Source organism: Haliotis rubra, unplaced genomic scaffold (genome assembly GCF_003918875.1).
Source record: "Haliotis rubra isolate DU_JTF1 unplaced genomic scaffold, ASM391887v1 Scf650, whole genome shotgun sequence".
Taxonomy (NCBI): Eukaryota; Metazoa; Mollusca; class Gastropoda; order Lepetellida; family Haliotidae; genus Haliotis; species Haliotis rubra.
This window is the reverse complement of record NW_025767358.1, coordinates 502773-524126: the sequence shown is the minus strand read 5'-3', so window position 1 is coordinate 524126 and position 21354 is coordinate 502773. Positions and strand designations below refer to the sequence as shown.

Sequence of the window (21354 nt, the reverse complement as noted above, 5' to 3'; positions counted from 1 at the left end):
CTCTTGTCACCGGAAATCTGGTCCCGGAATTAATTTTGGCCCCGTCTCGCATATCGCAAGTTGGCGTGCGCAATTGGTGCCGGGAACCAGCTTAATGCCGGAAGCAGCGCCTCGAGGGACTCACATGCCCTATCAAATATGGATTAGGGTTGTGTAATGATATATAAATGGACACACTAAAATGTAAAGAAAATATACTTTTCCAAAAAAGAAATTATACATAGGAAAAAAATGAATTTTAGGAAAATATTTGACACAAACCAACCCATGCTGAATCCCAACATGTAGGGGAATGACAAAAAGTTTGAAAAAAGAAACGTTGAACAAAAGCGTAACGTTACACTCCCGTCTGTAGTAAATCGCTAAAACGCACCCTACATGAAATGCACGCGCATCATGAAATCGTGTATCACCTTGAGCTGAAGCCTATGACTGTAGGCTTTAAAAAGCCACATCAATGGTACTCCACGTGCATTGCATTATGCCACAATAGACGACAAGAGAATGAAAACACTGACAGAAGCTCAACGGCACAACGTCATCGGCCGTTTACAAGGACGGGCATCGCAGCATGAGGTGGCAAGGCACTTCAGCGTGTCCAGAAAGGCCATCTCGAACCAACAATACTGGGAGTGTTAATGACAGACCCAGGTCAGGTCGACCTGGAGTTACCACCGCCGCCCAGGATCGCTACATCCGGTTGAGACATCTTCGTTCAAACACGTCTGCATCATCCACAACACTCCAAATCCCTGGACTGCGCCGAATCTCCGATCAGGCAATGTGCAATTGGCTATGGGAAGCCAGACTCATCCTAGGCTCACACCCTCACAGGACGCCCTGCTATCTGGTGGGCTGCCTGATGCCAGTTTTATTGCTGTGTAAGTTGCAATTTACCTTTCATTTACTGGGCGGAATACTCAAGTGATAACATGATTTTCCGCAGAGCAAGTAACACAATGAGATGACATTCTCTCCATGTCGGTTTTTGTAAGTTTGCTATGCCCATGTCTCCTTGATGGCTCTTGTTCCTATGTGGAAAAATAATAATAATAATAATAATTGATTTATAGAGCGCCTATTTCCAAAAGATATTGCTCAATGGCGCTATGAAGAGAAAAGATTGTAGACAATGTCTATGGAAAAGAGAGTTTGAACAGATGAGTTTTGAGGGCAGTTTTGAAAGCATCAGCAGATTCTATTTCTTTTAGGGTGAGTGGTAGAATGTTCCAGAGTTAGGGGGCTGCAGCAGAGAACGCTCTTGATCCCATGGCTGTTTTGACGTGAGGCTGTGTAAGCAGTAGGGAGTTTGATGAGCGGAGCAATCGGCTTGGAACATGGAGATGAATGAGGCTTTTAAGATATTGAGAAAACATGTTTTCATAGATGCAGCTGTGTGTAAGAAGAAGTTTGTATTGAATTCTGCTTGATACAGGAAGCCAGTGAAGAGTTTGGAGGATAGGTGTCACAGTTTGGTAGCGTGGTGCACGGGCAACAACACGGGCGGCTGAATTCTGAATCCGTTGGAGTTGTGAAAGGAGCTGCTGAGGAATGTTGTAATAGAGGGAGTTGCAGTAATCAAGTTTAGAGAGAACAAGGCTGGTCGTTAGAAGCTGGGCGGTGTTGAAGTCTAAGAGGGTTCGGATCTTGCTAATATTGAAGATATGGTAGAAACATCCTTTGCTGAGTGATTTGATTTGATTTTTTAATGACATTGTTGATTGAAAGATGACACCAAGACTTTTTGCAGAGTCGGACTGCGTGATAACATCTTGTCCAATTTCAAGAGATAAACTGTCAGGCACTTTGGAAAGTTGATGCCTGGATCCGATGGTTAAGAACTCAGTCTTTGTGTCATTCAATTTCAGAAAGTTCAAGGTCATCCAGTCTCTTATTTTAGCAATACATTGTTGTATCATCAGTGCACAACCTTGAGCAAGGTTAGGCTCCGCTGACAGATATAACTGATTGTCATCAGCATAAAGATGAAATTTCAGTGAGTGCTTTGGACAATGTCACCAATGGGAAGAATGTACAGACTAAACAGTAAAGGTCCAAGGACAGATCCTTGGGGAACGCCATAGTGGAGTGGTGATGCAGTGGAGAGTACAGATTCCACTTTGACGGACTGTGACCTATCAGATAGGTAAGAACGTACCCAGTCAAGGACAATTCCATCGATACCGACTCTGACCTTCCAGTCAAATCACACTTGTTTTGCCCAACCTCCATTCTATTGTGTATTTCCTGGTGGACGCATCTATACTCTGGATTCTATGTACACTTGTAACACGTGCTGCTTATATACAATGTAAAATTTTGATTTTATACTGCATTCAGTGAGTGAGTGAATTTAGTTTTACGCCGGTTTTAGCAATATTCCAGCAATATGACGGCGAGGAACACCAAAAATGGGCTGCACGCATTGTGTCGATGTGGGGATTGAACCCGGGTCTTCGGCGTGACGTACGCTTTAACCACTGGGCTGCCCAACTTCCCCTATTGCATTCAGAAGCAACACTACAAGATAGTCAGACATTAGTATATATTAAGAGACTGCCATCAAACCATTTATACAAACAGTTTTTCTTGGAAGGTATTACTAAAAAATACATACCATAAATTCAAATTATATCAGGGAAAATGAGAATATAGTCTATGCAACTATTTTCTAATAAAGTTATAAGACTAATAATAAAGCCCGAGTAAACTGACAACAAATTCCTTTATTGAAGCTTCCCTACAACCAGCGCCACTGACGTCACGTGGCCACCATTTCCAGCAAAGGTCATGCTGATGGTGTTTGTCGATTTGACGTGATCAGTTGGTACCGAGTACTCCCACACCTCCCATTTTGTAGTTGCTTCAACTTTGTCGGCGTCAAACAGCGTGTAAGTTGCGGGTAGGTTGTATCCATTGAACTCAACTTTCAGTGGCTTTGCGTTGGCGCTTTTAGAACGACTAACTCCCACTCTAAGATGGGAAGTATGGTAGCCAGAGCTAGGTAGCTGGATGGTTGTCTGCGCATGTCCATTGCTGATGGGGATGACCATGTTCTTACCATAGTAGGTGTTCTCGTTGTTGGTGCGGACGCCTCCAAAGTTGTAGTTGGTTTTAAATTTGTAGAAACATGTTGACTCCCCAGGAAGGCCAACATTTCCATTGTTCTTGGTAGTGTCGAAGTGGACATTGGAGTTCATTGCTGGCTTACCGTTTTGGAACCGGACACATGTTGATTCGCCAGTTGTAGGTTTGATCCATCCGCCGTCGAAGTCCAGCTTCACATTCTGCCAGGCAGTGCCATAGTTGTGGAGAAGAACTACCACCTCTTTGTTGTTTGGGCTCGCCAGAGCAAGAGGGGAAACTACACGCTCAACTCCATCGAATTTACTTCCGATTTTGAGGAATTTCTGATCATCATTGAAATTATGCCAAAACTGAAAGAATTTTACCATTTGTGTCGGGTGACCATCTCTTGTAAACAAGGACCAGTTGAGACTGGTATGACCAGCATATTGTTCATTTGCAAGAATAAAAACTATAGCCCTGTCCATGAACTCCCTCAGGTGCAGATAAGTAAACATGAAGCCATTTGGTTGGTAAATGGTCTGAAAGTCGAGTAAACTACTGGGTGCCCACTGATCTATTCCGTGTACGCCACCTCTGCCATACTCGCTAATAATGATCGGAACGTTTCGTCCTTTCTTCAGATGGGAGTAATTTTCTATCATGTCAATACCACCTACAAGTCGAGCTTCGTTGATGCCACTGAACCTATGACTTCCACCAGATACATAGATGTAATTGTAGGCATGGAAGGAGAAGAAGTCCAAGTGATCAAGAGACATGTCCAAAAACCTCGCTGTCCTTTTCCACTTGCTAAAGTCGTTAATATCTGAATTCAGGATGGTATAGCCAGTGTACGTTGGTCCTCCAACCTTCATTCCAAACCTGGATTTCAGCTTCTGAGCTACTATTGTATGCAAATCTAGTAGAGTTTGTTCATCAATATAGTGTTCTACCTCAGGTTCGTTGATGACCTCAAATATTTTAGGCATGTCCCCTTTGGAGTAGTCCTTGGCGCTCTCAACCATGAGTGACATAAACTCTCCCACTGCGTCGAGGTTGTTGGGGAATTTACCCTGATGATGCGACTTATCTATCCAGCTGGGCCAGACCTGACCTGTTCAGGACAAAAAAAATCAAGATTGGGATAGGGTTTTCTTTTCTGGCGAAAATGGTGTCTGGCTTGTTCAGAAGTCTGTGAAACTTTGGACAAAAGATACCGTTAAACCTTATGTACCAACGCCCGAAACATAGCTCGAAATTTCATATGTGAGGTGGGATATCATCACATGGAGTTTATTATCTTTTATGATTACCTCTTCAATGAACGGCCAAGAACGGCTGTATCAAGATAATTGGATTTTCCAGCATGATAACGACCCAAAACACACTGCGTACTACACAAAACAGTGGCTGTCGGACGAAAATGTTCAAGATTTAGACTGGCCAGGCTACAGCCCACATCTTAACCATATTGAGAATGTGTGGGGACTAATGAAGGACAAAATAAACCAAAAAGGACTTAGAAATATTGAGGATATGAAGAAAGAAGTGGTCGAATATTGGGATACGCGATGTCCTACAAACGTTGATCAGTAGTGTACCTAGGCGCATACTATAAGGGAACTGCTATTTTTGAGGGCATTATCATTTGCAGAATCCCGAGGGCTTCTGCAAATGATAATGCCCTCAAAAATAGCATTACCGTTATTATTGCTAAAATACATTGAATTTGTGTTGAAAAAAAGGGAACAATGAAGGAATTTGACTGTAAGTTTACCCAAATCAACTTGTGACGGGGTTGACTGCCCGAATGCAATTACGTCATCGAACAATTCAAGTGACGTTACAACAGAAAGTGACGATATTCGACCTTGGCCTTTGACAAGACCATAGCCTGCAACATGTCAAACTATGTCAGTGTTCGGTTTTGGTCCATCAATAGCCTTAATAGTGCAATTGTTAAGGTTAGCACCAACAAGAAAGCCAATATTACCGCTATTTAAAGCGGTAATTCGAGTTGCTTTGACTTGTTTGACCCAGAATATCTGCCAGTCGAAAGCCAATTAATGTCGAATGAACTGTAAGCCCACGCACTCACTATGACGTCACTTGACAACAGAACTAATAGTGGCCCGTCGTTAAGGTTGAGCGGTCCAATATCATTTGCAGCGGCCCGCAAATTTCTGATAATGGGAGGGCCGTTTCATGATAATTCCATGTATTTTAGCTATAAAATCGTATGTTGCAGGGCAAGTAGGTCTCACAAAGTACTGGCTAACTAGTTTTATCTCGTTTTGTGATAACCTAGTGATTTTACTGTCCTTCGTTGACAGGGTTTTATATATACTGAACATCACTGACAACGCACCAGTTTAAAATTGTCCATATTTTCATCAAGATGGATTTCAGCATGACAATGATCAATGAATATAACTAACTTGAAGTCGAAGGGCATGTCCAGTTGAAAGGAATGCTTTAGAAACAAATTCCTGTCCACAGTATGACTCGTAATCGAAAATGCATCAACATGCAGTCACGCCATGAAAAAAGCGCGAATTTCTTTCTGAAATCATACTGATAGTGACATTAAAAGCAGGTGTATGAGAACCGATTCTCATTGCTTCACTAACGATTGTGAAACGAGGACAGAGATGCCGTCTACACGGTACAGGGCTCCATGCTCGACGTCCATACGTTGGACCAATTCTGACTGACAGACACCGTAATGAACGTATACAATGGGCTAGCAGGCATTTTCAGTAAAGGTTACAACAATGGCATGGTGTGGTAGTCACTGACGAGTCACGTCTTCTTCTACGTAATGCTGACGGCCGATTACGTGTTTGGCGTAGACGTGGTGAACGTTATGCTGATGGGTGTGTGGTTCAGACAGACCTTTGGATGGTGGGAGTGTCATGGTCTGGGGTGGAATAAGTTACAATCACAGGACTGCCTTCATGTCTGTCAAGGGAGAGTTAATGCCCTTTATTACCGTGAGCAGATTCTTCAGAATCACATCGTATCTGTCTTCAATCACCACCAAGATGTCCATACTTTTCAACAGGACAACGCACGGGCACACACAACAAGACTTTCTATGCAGTATCTGGCCCAGCAACACATCCAGATTATTCATAGGCCAACACCGTCGCCAGATGTATCCCCCATGGAGCACTTGTGGGACGAAATTGGTCAAAGTCTTTCGCAGCGACAACAGATGCGAAACATCCGGGAACTTGAGGCTGCACTACTGCAGAAGTGGAATGCCATCCTCAAGAACTCTGTTCGGACGCTTATTGACTCCACGAGGAGACGTTGAACTGCATGTGTCAATGCAAATGGCGGTCACACGCGATATTGAATTTTCGATTTGACCCCACGTGTGTTTGATCCTTTCTGACTGTGGAACATTTCAATGAATGAGCGTCTTTTCTGTGTTGTTGTTTGTCAGTCGTCCATCTGTTATTATCCACTCATAAAATATCAATTCCTTACACAGGCGTTTAATAATCTGAACTTTTATAAGTGGTGCGTTTTCAATGAAGTTCAGTATATTATATGAATGTATTATGAATTTAAAACTACTTTTAGTTACAAAATGGCTGAAATATTGCCGATGTGACCTTAAATCTGGACTCACTCCCAAAGTACTGAAAAGACACTTAGACTCAAAGAGAATCATATCTGAACAGATTCATTTATGTCAACCTTCTATAGTTGATATACATGTATTAAATATTGGCCGAAACAACTTTCTCAATAATTTCTGTGAATACTATATATCACCACACTGGGGACCATAGAGAACGTGTTTTTGCCACCTGCATTGACCCAAACTGGATTCACATCGTCCCTTCCGATGTTAGCAACTGTTCGTTAAACCGTGCCATAAAATAAAAATGTATACTGCATTGAAGATAGTGGTAGATCTAGATGTATTGTTAATGTTTCGGGACGCACGTACACTCTATGGAGGACAATTATTTTATGATACTTTAACCCCCTATGAGGATACAACCACTAGGTACAAATTAATGCTACAAATTTTAAAATGCCATGTATCCATTTACAAAATATATTACTCAATCATGCTGTTTATCACTGGATTGTCTGGTCCAGACTCGAGTATGTAAAGACCGCCGCCATATAGCTGGAATATTGCTGATTGCGGCGTAAAACTAAACTCACTCACTCACTATTACTCAACATTTTTAAAACAATTTTATTTAAAACATAATGGGACATACACTGAAATGTATATATCTTCATGTTAAAAATGTGCCTGTCTTCATAGTTAGACATCATAAACAGACTGACGGTGTCCATCACAACTTAACCTCCTCGCCTCATGATGATATACGAGGGCATTCATTGAGGTAGAAACGTCATGGCAAAACGGTTGGGGAGCTTGGGAAGGTTTACCATTTTCAAAAAACATTTAATTACTTTTCGTTTCCCAGACCATATTGTCGACTTGACTTCCATAGCCATGCACCTGTTCCATCCAGATCTTCCATGCTTTCGTCTGTTGAGTGTGGTCTTGGAGGTACTTTGGATCTGGGTAACCATGGTGACTTGGGCTCTGGGGCCACTGAAAACTCAAACCATAAAGCTTGGAAATCAGGTTCAGCTTGATATCAATATATTTTAACAGACATAATCAACAAGAGGAAACTAAATGCATTCACGATAAGCTGAGCGTATCCTGTCCCACCGGTGGCACCTATCCTAAACATATGCAAAGGCGAGTTAACTTGAAACTACAGTCAGCAGTAGATCACAAATCTCCCCGGTCACCACAAATGTGAATACAAAAATCATCCGACAGTTACACTCAATAAAAAAAGAAGAAGAAACACATAGGTGTAGCTGCGGCAAAAACAATATAAATGTACTATTGCTTTCCAAAACTTCATCTTTGTGTGATCGAAAACAGCTTCAGCGCCATAACACGGCAATTGTAATATTTTCCTTTGTTTTTCGAAGCATTTAAAGAAATATTCGCCAAAACGTCACCAAGAAAACATGCAAAGGAAAATGCACGTGCAAGTAAGCGGAAAAAAACGCATGCTGTATCGATCACTATAAAATGGCAAACGTTGTGTTTAATTCTGTAATTCGTTTTTGCCTGGAAAAAAGGAAATCATCATGTCACGACTGAGTACCGCCAATTGAAACATCGCCATAGGCCACCTTGAAGCTGGGTAGTCACTGTATGCAATTGCCCGACATTTCAACGTTCATCAGAGCACCATATTTCGCTTTTGGGATCATTTCCTGCAGACCAATTCCGCAGACTTGCAGACTACAATTAACACCCAAGCCCAGAACCGCTACATCCGGGTTCAGCACTTGCGTCATCCTCTTCCCACAGCCGTTGAGACTGATCCCTGGTTTGAGAAGAATTTCCGACCAAATTGTAAGGAATCGATTGCGTGAAGTGGGGATTCGACCAAGATGGTCAGTTGTTGCCCCTGTGTTGAGAGACTTCCATTGGCGCAATCGCTTGCGGTGATGTCGTAGAGTCCGGAACTGGAACCTTAGAAACTGGAGGCGAGTCTGGTTCAGTGATGAGTCACGATTTCTTCTTCACCGGCGAGACGGAAGGCAGCGTGTTTACCGTCGGGGAAATGAACGTTTACCCCTAATTGCATCCGACAGTTCGACAGATTCCGTGGAGCTAGTGTTATGGTGTGGGGTCTGATATCCAGCACGCAAAGATCTGATTTATTTGGTGGTTCAGGGAAATTTGACAACGAAAGAGCACATAAACGAAGCCGTTTCACGTCACATGCTCCCGAATATGGACCGACAGATGGGAGTTGTTCCAGCATGTCAACGCTAGTAATTTCTGCCAATGGTGATCATACAAAGTACTTATTTTGACGTTATTTTGTGGACTCACGTAAACAGAAACACGACAGCGAAGGCTGCTGTTGTGTTGGGCGAACTCTTTTTATCTCCCGCAAGGCGGGGGGTATTAAAATGGACTCCGTCCGTGTGTGCACATCTTTTCCAGGGCATAATTCTAAAACCGTTCAATATTTCTTCACCAAACTTGGCACATAGATAGATCTGGTGGTCTACTGGTGTCTTTTGGTATTTTTTCGATTTCTGAATAAAATATCTTTTGCGTTTCCATGGAAACAAGTTTGACCTAGACTGAAATTGGTGGTAGTACTCTTTTCCGGAGGAGAACTCTACAACCGTTCAGTGTTTCACCACCAAACTTGACACATAGATAGATCTGGTGGTCTACTGGTGCCTTTGGTATTTTTTCGATTTCTGAATAAAATATCTTTTGCGTTTCCATGGAAACAAGTTTGACTTAGACTGAAATTGGTGGTAGTGCTCTTTTCCAGAGCAGAACTTTAAAACCATTCACTATTTCTTCACCAAACTAGGCACATAGATAGATCTTGTGGTCTACTGATGCCTTTTGGTAGTTTTGGATTTCTGAATATATTATATGTTGCATTTCAATGGTAAAAAGTTTGACTTAGCCTGGAATTGGTGGTAGTGCTCTTTTCCGGAGCAGAACTTTAAAACCGTTCACTATTTCTTCACCAAACGTGGTAAATAGATAGGTCTTGTGGGGTACTGGTGCCTTTTGGTAGTTTTGAATTTCTGAATAAAGTGTTTTTGGCGTTTCCATGGCAACAAGTTTCACCTAGACTGAAATTGGTGGTAGTAGTCTTTTCCGGAGCAGAGCTTAAAAACTGCTCACTGTTTCATCAACAACTTTCATGCATAGGTAGGTCTAGTGGGTGAACTGGTGCCTTTTGGTAGTTTTGGATTTCTGAATAAAATATTTCTTGCACTTCCATGGCAACAAGTTTGACTTTGACTGAAATTGGTGCTAGTACTCTTTTCCGGAGCAGAACTCTGAACCGTGCAATGTTTCTTCACCAAACTTGGCATTTAGATAAATCTGGTGGTGAACTGGTGCCTTTTGGTATTTTTGGATTTCTGAATAAAATATTTTTGGCGTTTCCATGGAAACAAGTTTCACTTTGAGTGAAATTGGTGGTAGTGCTCTTTTCCGGAGCAGAACTTAAAACTGTTCACTGTTTCATCACGAAATTTCATGCATAGTTAGGTCTAGTAAGGAACTGATGCGTTATGGTAGTATTGGATTCCTGAATAAAATGTATGGCGGAGATATTGCCGTTGTGACGTTAAATATTAACTCACTCACTCTGAATAAAATGGTTTTTTTTGCGTTTCCATGGCAACATTTTTCGCTTGAAATGAATGTGGTGGTAGTGCCCCTTTCTGGAGCAGAACTTTGAAACCTTTGAGTACCCTCCTACCACTTAGCTATATACACACCAAAACATTTGACATAATCATAACTCGTAGACATATTCATGAAGAGTATTTTTCTGTTGCGGGGGATATCGATAACTTTGTCTTCTTGTTTCTTTTGACGTGTGAATTGAATCTTTTTACCATTGAAACTACATGAAATTGAAATGCTGATTAACTTATGCAATAATTTCTTCTAAAATGGCGTATGTGTTTCTTTTTGTTTTGTTTGTTTGTTGTTGTTTTTTAAGAGTGTACTTAAAGTCAAACATGATTTTATAGACTAAGTGCAAATTGTTTCCATGCATCACTTTAGGTTCTGTTTGATTTATAAACCATATATGAACGTTTTTGTAGCTATGCTCCGGTGACGAAATGATTATGGACAGACGGACATACGGACCGGACAGATAGACGAGGCGTTGACTATATCCCCCTGCACTATATGCCGAGATTATTAAGCAAGTGTATTCTTTTTCACTTATCATTAATATCATATATTAGGAATACATAATTTTTATTTTTATTTCTAATATATGATATTAATGATATGGAAACACACGAGGTAAATAATCTCTTGATCATATAACTGACTGACTGACTGAGTTTGGTTTTACGCCGCTTTTAGCAATATTCCAGCAATATCACGGCGGGGGACACCAGAAATGGGCTTCACACATTGTACCCATGTGGGGATTCGAACCCGGGTCTTCGGCGTGACGAGCCAACGCTTTAACCATTAGGCTACCCCACCGCCCCTTATCATATAACGTTATGATGGCAGTGTTTCTATTTTCATTGCGGGTAATCACCTCATCAATATCAGTTTCTGATTCCTGACGGAATCGATTCATTGTCTGTATTGTGATCGATATATCGAAATCCTTGGTTGGGACCTTTCTTAGACGATTGTGCCTCATAATCCGTACCTTCAATTTGAACGAAGTACTCCGTTTCAGGTTTTCCAAAGTCAATTACTGCAGTAGCGACTCCAGAACCTCTGTCATCAATTCTTACAGAAGCACCAATTTTGAGAAAGGGGGCAACCATGTTTGTTTACAAACAATGTAAACTCGCGACGACGTCATCAATGACATGTTAAACATTTTAGGAATCGCATGGCGTGTATGCAGTTTTCTGCAATTGATTGACGTAATTTGCATAGTTATCAACAAGCCTGGCCCTGCATTGTCACCCTAACCAGTGTGGTAGGTGAGGACGTCAGTGGCTAGAAAGCTGATTGCATTGCTTAAGAAATACTACACTTTTCTTTAAACCCAATTAAATAAACTACGGATATATCGAACCCAATTGATTACTAATTTTAGACTGTAATAAATGCTGTTCGTTTCAAGCGGTTCAATTAAAACATACACCACCAGACCGAGACCAATAATTGAAAAGAGAACCACTTCTACAAATGATAAGTTATAATTCACATCCACGAGACACTTCCGTTTCACAAAAGCGACACATACATTTCTGAACAACCCCTGTGTCTTCAAAGGAACTAATATCAGGAATATAGACGCTGTTGGCTACGATGCTGATTGCATTGCTAAAGAAATACTAAACACACGATTACGTACGATTATAAAGCACTTAAGGGTTAACTTGACACAAAAGCGATACATACATTTCTGAACAGGTCTATGTCTCTGTTAATCCAGCGCCCACTTGCAGTTCCAATAGCTTTACACTTTGAAATCAGATTGGATTCTGTCAGACCGTTATGTTTATTCCAACGGTCAGCTTCATAATGGACCCGTCCACCCTGGGAGAGCCACTCGTTGGAGATAGTGACTGTGGTGTCCGAGAGTCCCTGGCGGAACAGCAGTGCGGACACAAGCGTGATAAGATACATTCTGGCCTGAATGTAACTCAGATTACATGGGATGGTTATATAAAGAAATCCTAATCTGTGTGAAGTAGCATTTGCTCAATACACATAGACATGGCAGGCTGGGTGTGTATCTGGTTAAAAATGCTTGGATGACAATGCAAACTATTAATGTCGCTTTATCTGTACATAACATATGAAATATTTCCATGGAAAACATGGCACATTTTATAATTCCGACTATATCACAGCGGCGATAAAATAATATTTGTTATTTGTCAATTGTTGACATAAGTGAGTGAGTGAGTTTAGTTGTACGCCGATCCGATCTGTGAAGATCCGGGTTAGATTTGGTCTTCAGTAACCCATGCTTGTCGTAAGAAGCGACTAAAGGGATCGAGCGGTCAGGCTGTCTTGACTTGGTTGACACATGTCATCGTATCCCAAATGCATGCTCATGTTGTTGGTCACATGATTGTTTGGTCCAGACTCTATCATTTACAGGCCGCCGCCATATAGCTGTGATATTGCTGAGCGCGGCGTTAAACAAGAACCCAACTGTTTCTGAAGAAATTTGCTTAGAGGATCGGATTCTTAAAGCAGCATCACGGCGGATAACACCAGAAATAGGCCTCACATTCTACTACCCGAGTCTTCGGTGTAACAACTAGGCTGTCCCACCGCCCTAAATTCAGTGTAACTGTTCACTGATTCCTACGGCACACCTGATTTACTGGGCGTGTTATGAAGCGCATGTAAAATAATACCCAGCTGTAGTACTCTGTCACCTGCTGTCAAGCCTAATGAATTTGTTTTATTTGTATTTTGTTATGTGGCGTATCAATAAACCTGATTGATAGGCTAAATTTCGATCTGGTATATTCTTCAATAATTGCTTTTGCCTTCGTTGTAATGCAGAAGACAACTGTCACATTAATACATTATAACTAATATGCGATCGCAAAAACGGATGCACGTCATATTTTTAGCTCTGGATGTGCCCTGTATTTGTGTTAATGTCGTATAAGGAAATCATCTTTGCTTGTTTTGACGGAACATGTTTATGACATGCAAATGCTTGGATCTCGATATCCCAAAAGTCCAACATGTATGAGAAGAAACACGATATGGCCGATGTGACTATAAATTTTAACTCACTCACTCACTATGAGCAGAAAAATGTTCGAATTATGTTCTCCCTGAGAACAATAATTGTTAGGGTTATATATGTTTCCATTCTTAAATAATGGAACAATTATTGATTTAGCCCATTCAGACGGAAAACATCTGGAATCAAATATTCGATTAAAGCTTTTAACTAGAAACGGCATTATCTCAGGCAAGGCAGTTTTGATCATCTCTGAAATAACACCAAATCCACACCAGCAGACTTTCCAACTTTAAGACGTGATACAGCATGAACTATTTCTAATTCTGTAATAGGAGACTTAAGTAGAAACTTATCAACATCACTAAACTCGTCACATCCATTATCTGTATCTATTGTGTCATCATGTACATCATAGATAATATCGTCCTTAGAAAACAAGTCCCTGATGTGGCAAAACCATTCTGCTTGTGATATACTTGATACGGGTGGGGAGCCTCTCTTGAGGGTGTGAATATTTTGCCAAAATAGCCTTGGGCTGTGGAGGGTACTATTTAGTCGACATAGCCTTGAGTTTTGCACTCCAAGCTTAACTGCTCTACAGGAACTCTTATACTTATTTCTAATTTTACAATAGCTCCTACGAGTCTGCTCAGTGCGACAACCCCTAAACCGCCTAAGAGCCTTCCTGGATTCCGATCTAGCTACATTACACTCCTTGTTAAATTTGGGTTTACGATTTAGATCACCTTGTCTAAACCATCTCCTCATACAAGATGCCGAATCTAATATACACTCCTATTTACTAAATATTGACTCTTTATTGGCATCCAAACTTTCTTTGAGAGAAGTTATAAATTCATCCGGCTTAGAAGCATCCCATACAAAGTTACTAAAACTAGGACTCTCAGCACAATCAGCTGTCCGGTTAGACCGGTATGTACAAGGAAACCTGAACGACAACTCCAGAGGAAAATGGTCAGAATCAGGTCTGTCACCAACATTTAACTTTTCTACGAACTCAAACAAATCAGCAGATGCAAGCAAATAATCAACGACACTTGAGCCATTTTCTCCAACAAATGTAAACTCTCTCCTCCTCTGTCTCCTTCTACTCTATCGTACGTTATGAACAAGCGACACACATAACACAGATTCAGTAACACACGCCCAAATCAGTTAACGATACTGTCATGGGACACACGCTGGTCAACATGAGCATTATCTACATCTGTATAGACATCATCATTACCAAATTCATCACGATCTTCGCAAATAGGATTATTTTCATTACTAGTACGATTATTAAAATCGCAACGTAGCAGTACGTGCGAAGTAGACATATCAGACCAGCTGTCTAATAAAACGACTCCAGTCTTTCAATGAGACATCTTAAATCAGTACTTTGGTCGTAAAATGGAGAATTCACAGGGGGAACATATATACAAACAAGAAATAAGTCATTTGCTAGATTAAAACAAAGATCTCTGAAATTTCAAACACACTAAATTGTTGATTTCAGACTTCAGTTCAACACATTTGTTTGCAATGTCCTGTCTCACATACACGCACACGCCACCTGAGTGTCTGCAAGATGTTGACAGCTTAACTGCAGGGGCGAAAAACAATTGGTATCGTGTTAACCAGTTTAGATTGTTTGGCCATGTCAGGGCTGCAGAAGGCCAGACATCCTTTCGGAGTTTTTGGACAGTTTCTTTTGCTGTGTTCTTACAAGGTCAAGAGTAATATTATCCGGACGACAACTGCAATTACATGGAATATAGAAGTACGTGGTCCCGCCAGTTTGGCTTGATTAAACTTGGAGCAACATTGTGGGTAGCTTAGAATATATACTAAGCAGAAAATAAACGACAGTTTGGAATTTTCCTTCGCAGAAACGGATAACTGTAAACTAATTTAATGTTTTGATTGCATATTTTTGACAACATCTGCAGGATGCCGGGACTCACGACAGCTCAGAGGAACCAGGCGCTAGGAAGACTTGAAGCTGGCCACACTACACAAGCCGTTGCCAATCACTTCCAGGTCAAAGATCGGACCATCTACAGGCTGCAGCAACGTTTCCGGGCCACCAACACCACAAATGATCGCCCCCCGTACTGGCAGACCAAGGGTGACCACAAGACGACAAGACGCCATGTCGTGCGACAGCATGTACAGAAACCCTTCATGCAGGCATCCGAGACAGCACGCCAGACAGTGGGAACACACGGAAGACCAATCAGTGCTGATACAGTACGCCGACGTCTTATCAGTGGGAACCTCCATTGCCGTAGATCTTACCGTGGACCTATCCTCACCCCTTGTCATCGGCGTGAAAGTCTACAGTTTACCCTACAACACCAAAACTGGCGATACAGACAATGGAGAACTGTTCTGTTCACAGATGAGAGTCGGTTCTGCGTATCAACTGCAGATGGAAGAACACGAATATGGCGAGGACGTGGCCAGCGTTACTCAGACCAATGTGTTATGGAAAGAGACTCATGGGGAGGTGCAAGCATCATGGTATGGAGTGGAATAGGCCTGAACCAGAGAGTAGGTCCTGTGGTGTTCCAGAACCTTGGTCCAGGGAGAGGAGGTGGCATCACAGCGGTGCGCTACATCGACCAAGCTCTCAGACCCGACGACATACCACATTTCGCATGTCACCGGAACAACATTTTCCAGCATGATAACGCCTGGGCCCATACTGCCAGAGCTACACAGGACTTCCTACAGCAGAACGGTGTCAACATTATGCAGTGGCCAGCCCTTAGTCCTGATCTAAACGCAATTGAACATCTTTGGGATGAAATTCAGAGGAGACTGAATAATGTCATACCAAGGCCGAACACAGCCGGTTTATTGCGCCAGGCCTTTCTCAGAGTGTGGTTCAAGGTACCCATGGCCTTCATCAATCGATTGGTGCACTCCATGCATCGACGCTGTGCTGCAGTTATTTCCGCTCGTGGTGGTCACACTAGATACTGAAGTCAAGGAGTTATTCATTGATGTGTCAAGATATTGTACACAAAAATGTTTTTCATCCGCTTATTTTGTCCATTTCTGTAATGATTTGATTACAGTGCCTATCTAATTTTGAATTCGTACTGACGGTTTTTTATTGCTGCTGAGTATATATACGTAAGCTGGCAGTTACAGTACAGCCAGAAATTATTGAGAATTTAAAGATTGTAATTGTTTTATTTTTTGCACTCATTACTCACGTATTAAATGTGAATATTAGCAAAACATAACTCCAGATTCAAAGACAGGTGAACAGTGAGTATTTTGTCAAGTCACCATGGGCAGCAATGTAGGCTTCAATGCGGCGGGGCATACTACTGATCAAAGAATTTAGAAAGTCGTGGTCCATGCTGTCCCAATATCGGACCACCTCTTCTTTCATTTCAGCAATATTTGTCAGATTTTTCTTATTGACACTTTCCTTCATAAGTCCCCAAACATTTTCTATTGGAATTAGGTCAGGGCTATAGCTTGGCCAATCTAATAATGTCATATTTTGGGTCCGAAACCAGGCCTGTGAATGCTTTGAACGATGTTTTGGGTCGTTGTCCTGCTGGAAAATCCAAAAATGTCCATAGAACACGTGAGCAGATGGCAGTAAATGTCCCTCGAGAATATCTGTGTACCGCTCACTGTTCATATTCCCTTCAAATACACACAGGGGCGTTGCCCCTAACACAGATATTCCACCCCTCACGTTAAATTTCGGACTGTACTTTTGGGCGCTGATACAAAGGTTTTTCAGTTTGTTTGGTCCATAATTTCAGTGTATTAGGAAACAGTTTCACAGAAAATTTCTATCTGTAAAAACCAGTTCAACCTTCGCTCCTTGTGTAAGGTTTCATTATCGGTGATTGAATTCCAGTTCAACTTTTCTGCTCCTTTTGTTCACGGAGCTCATTCTAATTGTCTCCGTTACAGACAACCACAGTTCCTCTATCAATCATATCCAGCTTTAAGTTTTCTAAACTCCTTTGCCTTTTATGTCACCGAATACCAATCCTGTCACCGACAGTCAATTTTCGGGGCCTTCCTGCGCCTCCCTGGTGCTCAATGCCATATCCATTTGCAATATTTTTCAAAACACGATAAACAGTGGACAAAGGGATGCCTGTTCTACTTGAAAACACTTGGGCTGATCTTATGTCCTTGTTATAATACTCTAAAATCAACTTCCTCTTCTCTAAATCATCCATACTGAAGATCACTGAAAATGTCGTCTGCTAGCAAGTAAACAAAGGGGGATAACTCTTAACAAACTAATGACAAAGGATTAACGGAGTTGTCTCTCTTGAATGAAACCAAGCACTTGATAGCTGGTCAAGGTTGTTTATACTAGAAATCCAATTAAACATTCTCAATAATTAAAATTCTCAATACTTTCTGGTCATACTATAAAAGAATCGAGAATGACAGAAGGACTGTGGTCAAACTTTGGTCCCTGTACAGTATAGCCGTATGGCAGTAAGTTCCTGTGGACGAAGATCAAACGAGATTGGCCGTTTGGGAAAAATGAAACCAAAACCATTACGTTGCCCCCTGAAATTCGGTCAACCCTAGGAACACAACACTGTGCGTGACGTTACATGCCCCTTGCGCTACACCAATATCCTGCAATCGACAAAACGCATTGAGATACGGATACATTTTTGGGGGGTGGGAATCGTTCACCTTCACCAGGCTGGATTGGGCTGTAAACCTTGTGTGGCACCATTGGCGCACAGTCCCATCCCTGTGTTGCCTGACCTACTCCTGTCTTGGCCACCAATGAGAACGTCCTAGGTTCACACTCTTTACAGGACCACTTGCTTTCTGGCAGGCTAATGTCAATTTTATACCGGTAGATGCTCCATGTTACCTTTCTATTACTACACAATGTAAACTTATATTTTTATTTTATTTTGCATTCAGAAGCAATATCTGCTGCACTATAAAATGTACATTGCTAAGAGACAACTGTCAATTGTATTTGGTTTTCCACAACTGTCAAGTTGGTACTTAATAATGCATAGCATAAATTCAAATTATATCTAGGAAATGTTGATATAGACTGTGCAACAATTTGCTATATTCCTTGTCTACTTTAAAACATGAAACAAATAAAAATGAACTGAATTGGCGACAATTTCCTTTATTGAAGCTTCCCTACAACCAGCGCCACTGACGTCACGTGGCCGCCATTTCCAGCAAAGGTCATGCTGATGGTGTTAGTCGATTTGACGTGATCAGTTGGTACCCAGTACTCCCACACCTCCCATTTTGTAGATGCTTCAACTTTGTCGGCGTCAAACAACGTGTAGGTTGAGGATAGGGTGTATCCATTGAACTCAACTTTCAGTGGCTTTGCGTTGGCGCTTTTAGAACGACTAACTCCCACTCTAAGATGGGATGTGTGGTAGCCAGAGCTAGGTAGCTGGATGGTTGTCTGCGCATGTCCATTGCTGATGGGGATGACCATGTTCTTGCCATAGTAGGTGTTCTCGTTGTTGGTGCGGACGCCTCCAAAGTTGTAGTTGGTTTTAAACTTGTAGAAACATGTTGACTCCCCCAGGTAGGCCAACATTTCCATTGTACTTGGTAGTGTCGAAGTGGACATTGGAGTTCATTGCTGGCTTACCGTTTTGGAACCGGACACATGTTGATTCTCCAGTTGTAGGTTTGATCCATCCGCCGTCGAAGTCACCTTCTGCCATGAAGGGCCATAATTGTGGAGAAGAACTACCACCTCTTTGTTGTTTGGGTTTGCCAGAGCAAGAGGGGAGACTACTCGCTCAACTCCATCGAATTTACTTCCAGTTTTGAGGAATTTCTGATCATAATAGAAATTATGCCAAAACTGAAAGAATTTGACCATTTGTGTAGGATGACCATCTTGTGTAAACAAGGACCAGTTGAGACTGGTATGACCAGCATATTGTTCATTTGCAAGAATAAAAACAATAGCCCTGTCAATGAACTCCCTCAGGTGCAGATAAGTAAACATTCGGTTGGTAAATGGTCTGAAAGCCCACTGATCTATCCCGTGTACGCCACCTCTGCCATACTCGCTAATAATGATCGGAACGTTTCGTCCTTTCTTCAAATGAGAGTAATTTTCTATCATGTCAATACCACCAACAAGACGGGCTTCGTTGATGCCACTGTACCTATGACTTCCACCAGATACATAGATGTGATTGTAGCCGTGGAAAGAGAAGAAGTCCAAGTGATCAAGAGACATGTCCAAAAACCTCGCTGTCCTTTTCCAAATGCTAAAGTTGTTAATATCTGAATTCAGGATGGTATAGCCAGTGTACGTTGGTCCTCCAACCTTCATTTCAAACCTGGATTTCAGCTTCTGGGCTACAATCTTATGCAAATCCAGAAGGGTTTGTTCATCAATATAGTGTTCTACCTCAGGTTCGTTGATGACCTCAAATATTTTAGGTATGTGTCCTTTGGAGTAGTCCTTGGCGCTCTCAACCATGAGTGACATAAACTCTCCCACTGCGTCGAGGTTGTTGGGGAATTTACCCTGATGATGCGACTGATCTATCCAGCTGGGCCAGAACTGACCTGTTTAGGACAAAACATAGACATCAATAAGCAAACAAGGAAGTTTCACAAAGTACTGAAAAGACACTTAGAATCTAAGAGAATCATATCTCAATTTATTTATTTATTCAGTAAAACTTTTATAGTTATATACATGTATTAGATATTTGCCGAAACAAAAATTTCTGGGAATACTATATATCACAACACTTGTGACCTAGGGGACAGTGTTTTTGCCACCTGCATGGACCACACAGGATTTACATCGTGGCCTTTAGATGTTAGCAATTACAGTCAAATCTTGCCATAAAACAAATACACCACGATCAAGGATAGTGACAGATGTAAATTTACTGTTAATGTTCCGTACTTACGTACCCTCTCTGGAGGACAATAATTTTACGATACGTTAATCCCCTTTGGTGATACAGCCACTAACAATCTCAGCTGCTACTTTATTCTACCAACTAGTTAGTTACACATAGATTATCTTAAATAAAGTGACAGTGTCCTTCACAATTTTACCTCCGCATCTTTGAACATCTTTGACATACATGAAGGTAGACAATGGCAAAAAGGTTTGGGAGCTTGGGAAGGTTTACCATTTCCAAAAACATGTAATTACTTTTCGTTACCCAGACCATATTGTCGATTTGACTTCCATAGCCATGCACCTGTTCCATCCAGTAGTTCCATGCTTTCGTCTGTTGAGTGTGGTCTTGGAGGAAGTTTGGATCTGGGTAACCATGGTGACTTGGGCTCTGGTGCCACTGAAACCCAAACCATAAATCTTGGAAAGCAGGTTCAGCTTGGTGTCAATATATTTTAGCAGAAAAAGACAACAACGGGCTGGTCCAGAACATAATATCATACCTGGAACTAATATTTTAGAGGACACATGTGATTAGATTAAGTTGATAGCTGAGCAAACATTATCTATGGTAGTTGGGATTCAAACCTCAGCAGGACAATATGCGTCATGTCACCGTTTTTGTTGTTGAATAAGCCAGTTAAAGTTTCGATCACAGTTTAGAAAACCGAGAAAAAACTTCAAAATGGCGAGGTGTATATATGTTCATTTTTCGCTTCTTAGGATTTGGAATATTCACTCAGTTCTAATTAACCTTATCATGTAACGATGTGCATATATGCCGACGGGCCCCTCTTGGTTCAATGTTTCGCCTTATCGGTTCCACACAAATAAAGAACGAGAGACGTATACATAATCGATTGCTGGAGGAGGAGGAGGAGGAGTCGTCGTCGTAGTCGTAGTAGTAGTAGTAGTAGTAGTAGTAGTAGTAGTAGTGTCTTGCTCACGAAATGTTAAACCTTCTTTTTCAAACCCAATTACAAAAATCTGCGATTATAACGAACTTAAGTGACTACTTGACACAAGCGATACATACATTTCTAAACATGTCATGTGCCTTCACCGTAGATTATATGAAGAATATGGACTTTCAGG

The 21354-nt window shown here is 41.5% G+C and overlaps 1 protein-coding gene across 1 annotated transcript; it reads right to left on the bottom strand.

Moving 5' to 3' along the window:
• Positions 1–2706: 2706 nt before the first annotated feature.
• On the bottom strand, positions 2707–12268 carry LOC124257179. The gene is made up of 3 exons (XM_046691201.1): positions 12014–12268; positions 7516–7660; positions 2707–4183 (listed from the first exon to the last, which is right to left on the bottom strand). The coding sequence occupies exons 1-3, from the start codon at positions 12239–12241 to the stop codon at positions 2727–2729; spliced, it is 1830 nt and encodes a 609-aa protein (XP_046547157.1). The 5' UTR covers positions 12242–12268; the 3' UTR covers positions 2707–2726.
• Between the last annotated feature and the right edge of the window lie 9086 nt (positions 12269–21354).

Excerpts from the sequence above, each read along its gene's own strand:
- LOC124257179 (XM_046691201.1), bottom strand. The coding sequence starts at position 12,241 with ATGTATCTTATCACGCTTGTGTCCGCACTGCTGTTCCGCCAGGGACTC. Across the intron at positions 7,661-12,013 it reads ACATAGACCTGTTCAGAAAT|TGGCCCCAGAGCCCAAGTCA; the intron begins GTATGTATCGCT and ends TTGAGTTTTCAG. Across the intron at positions 4,184-7,515 it reads TATGGTCTGGGAAACGAAAA|GTCAGGTCTGGCCCAGCTGG; the intron begins GTAATTAAATGT and ends TGTCCTGAACAG.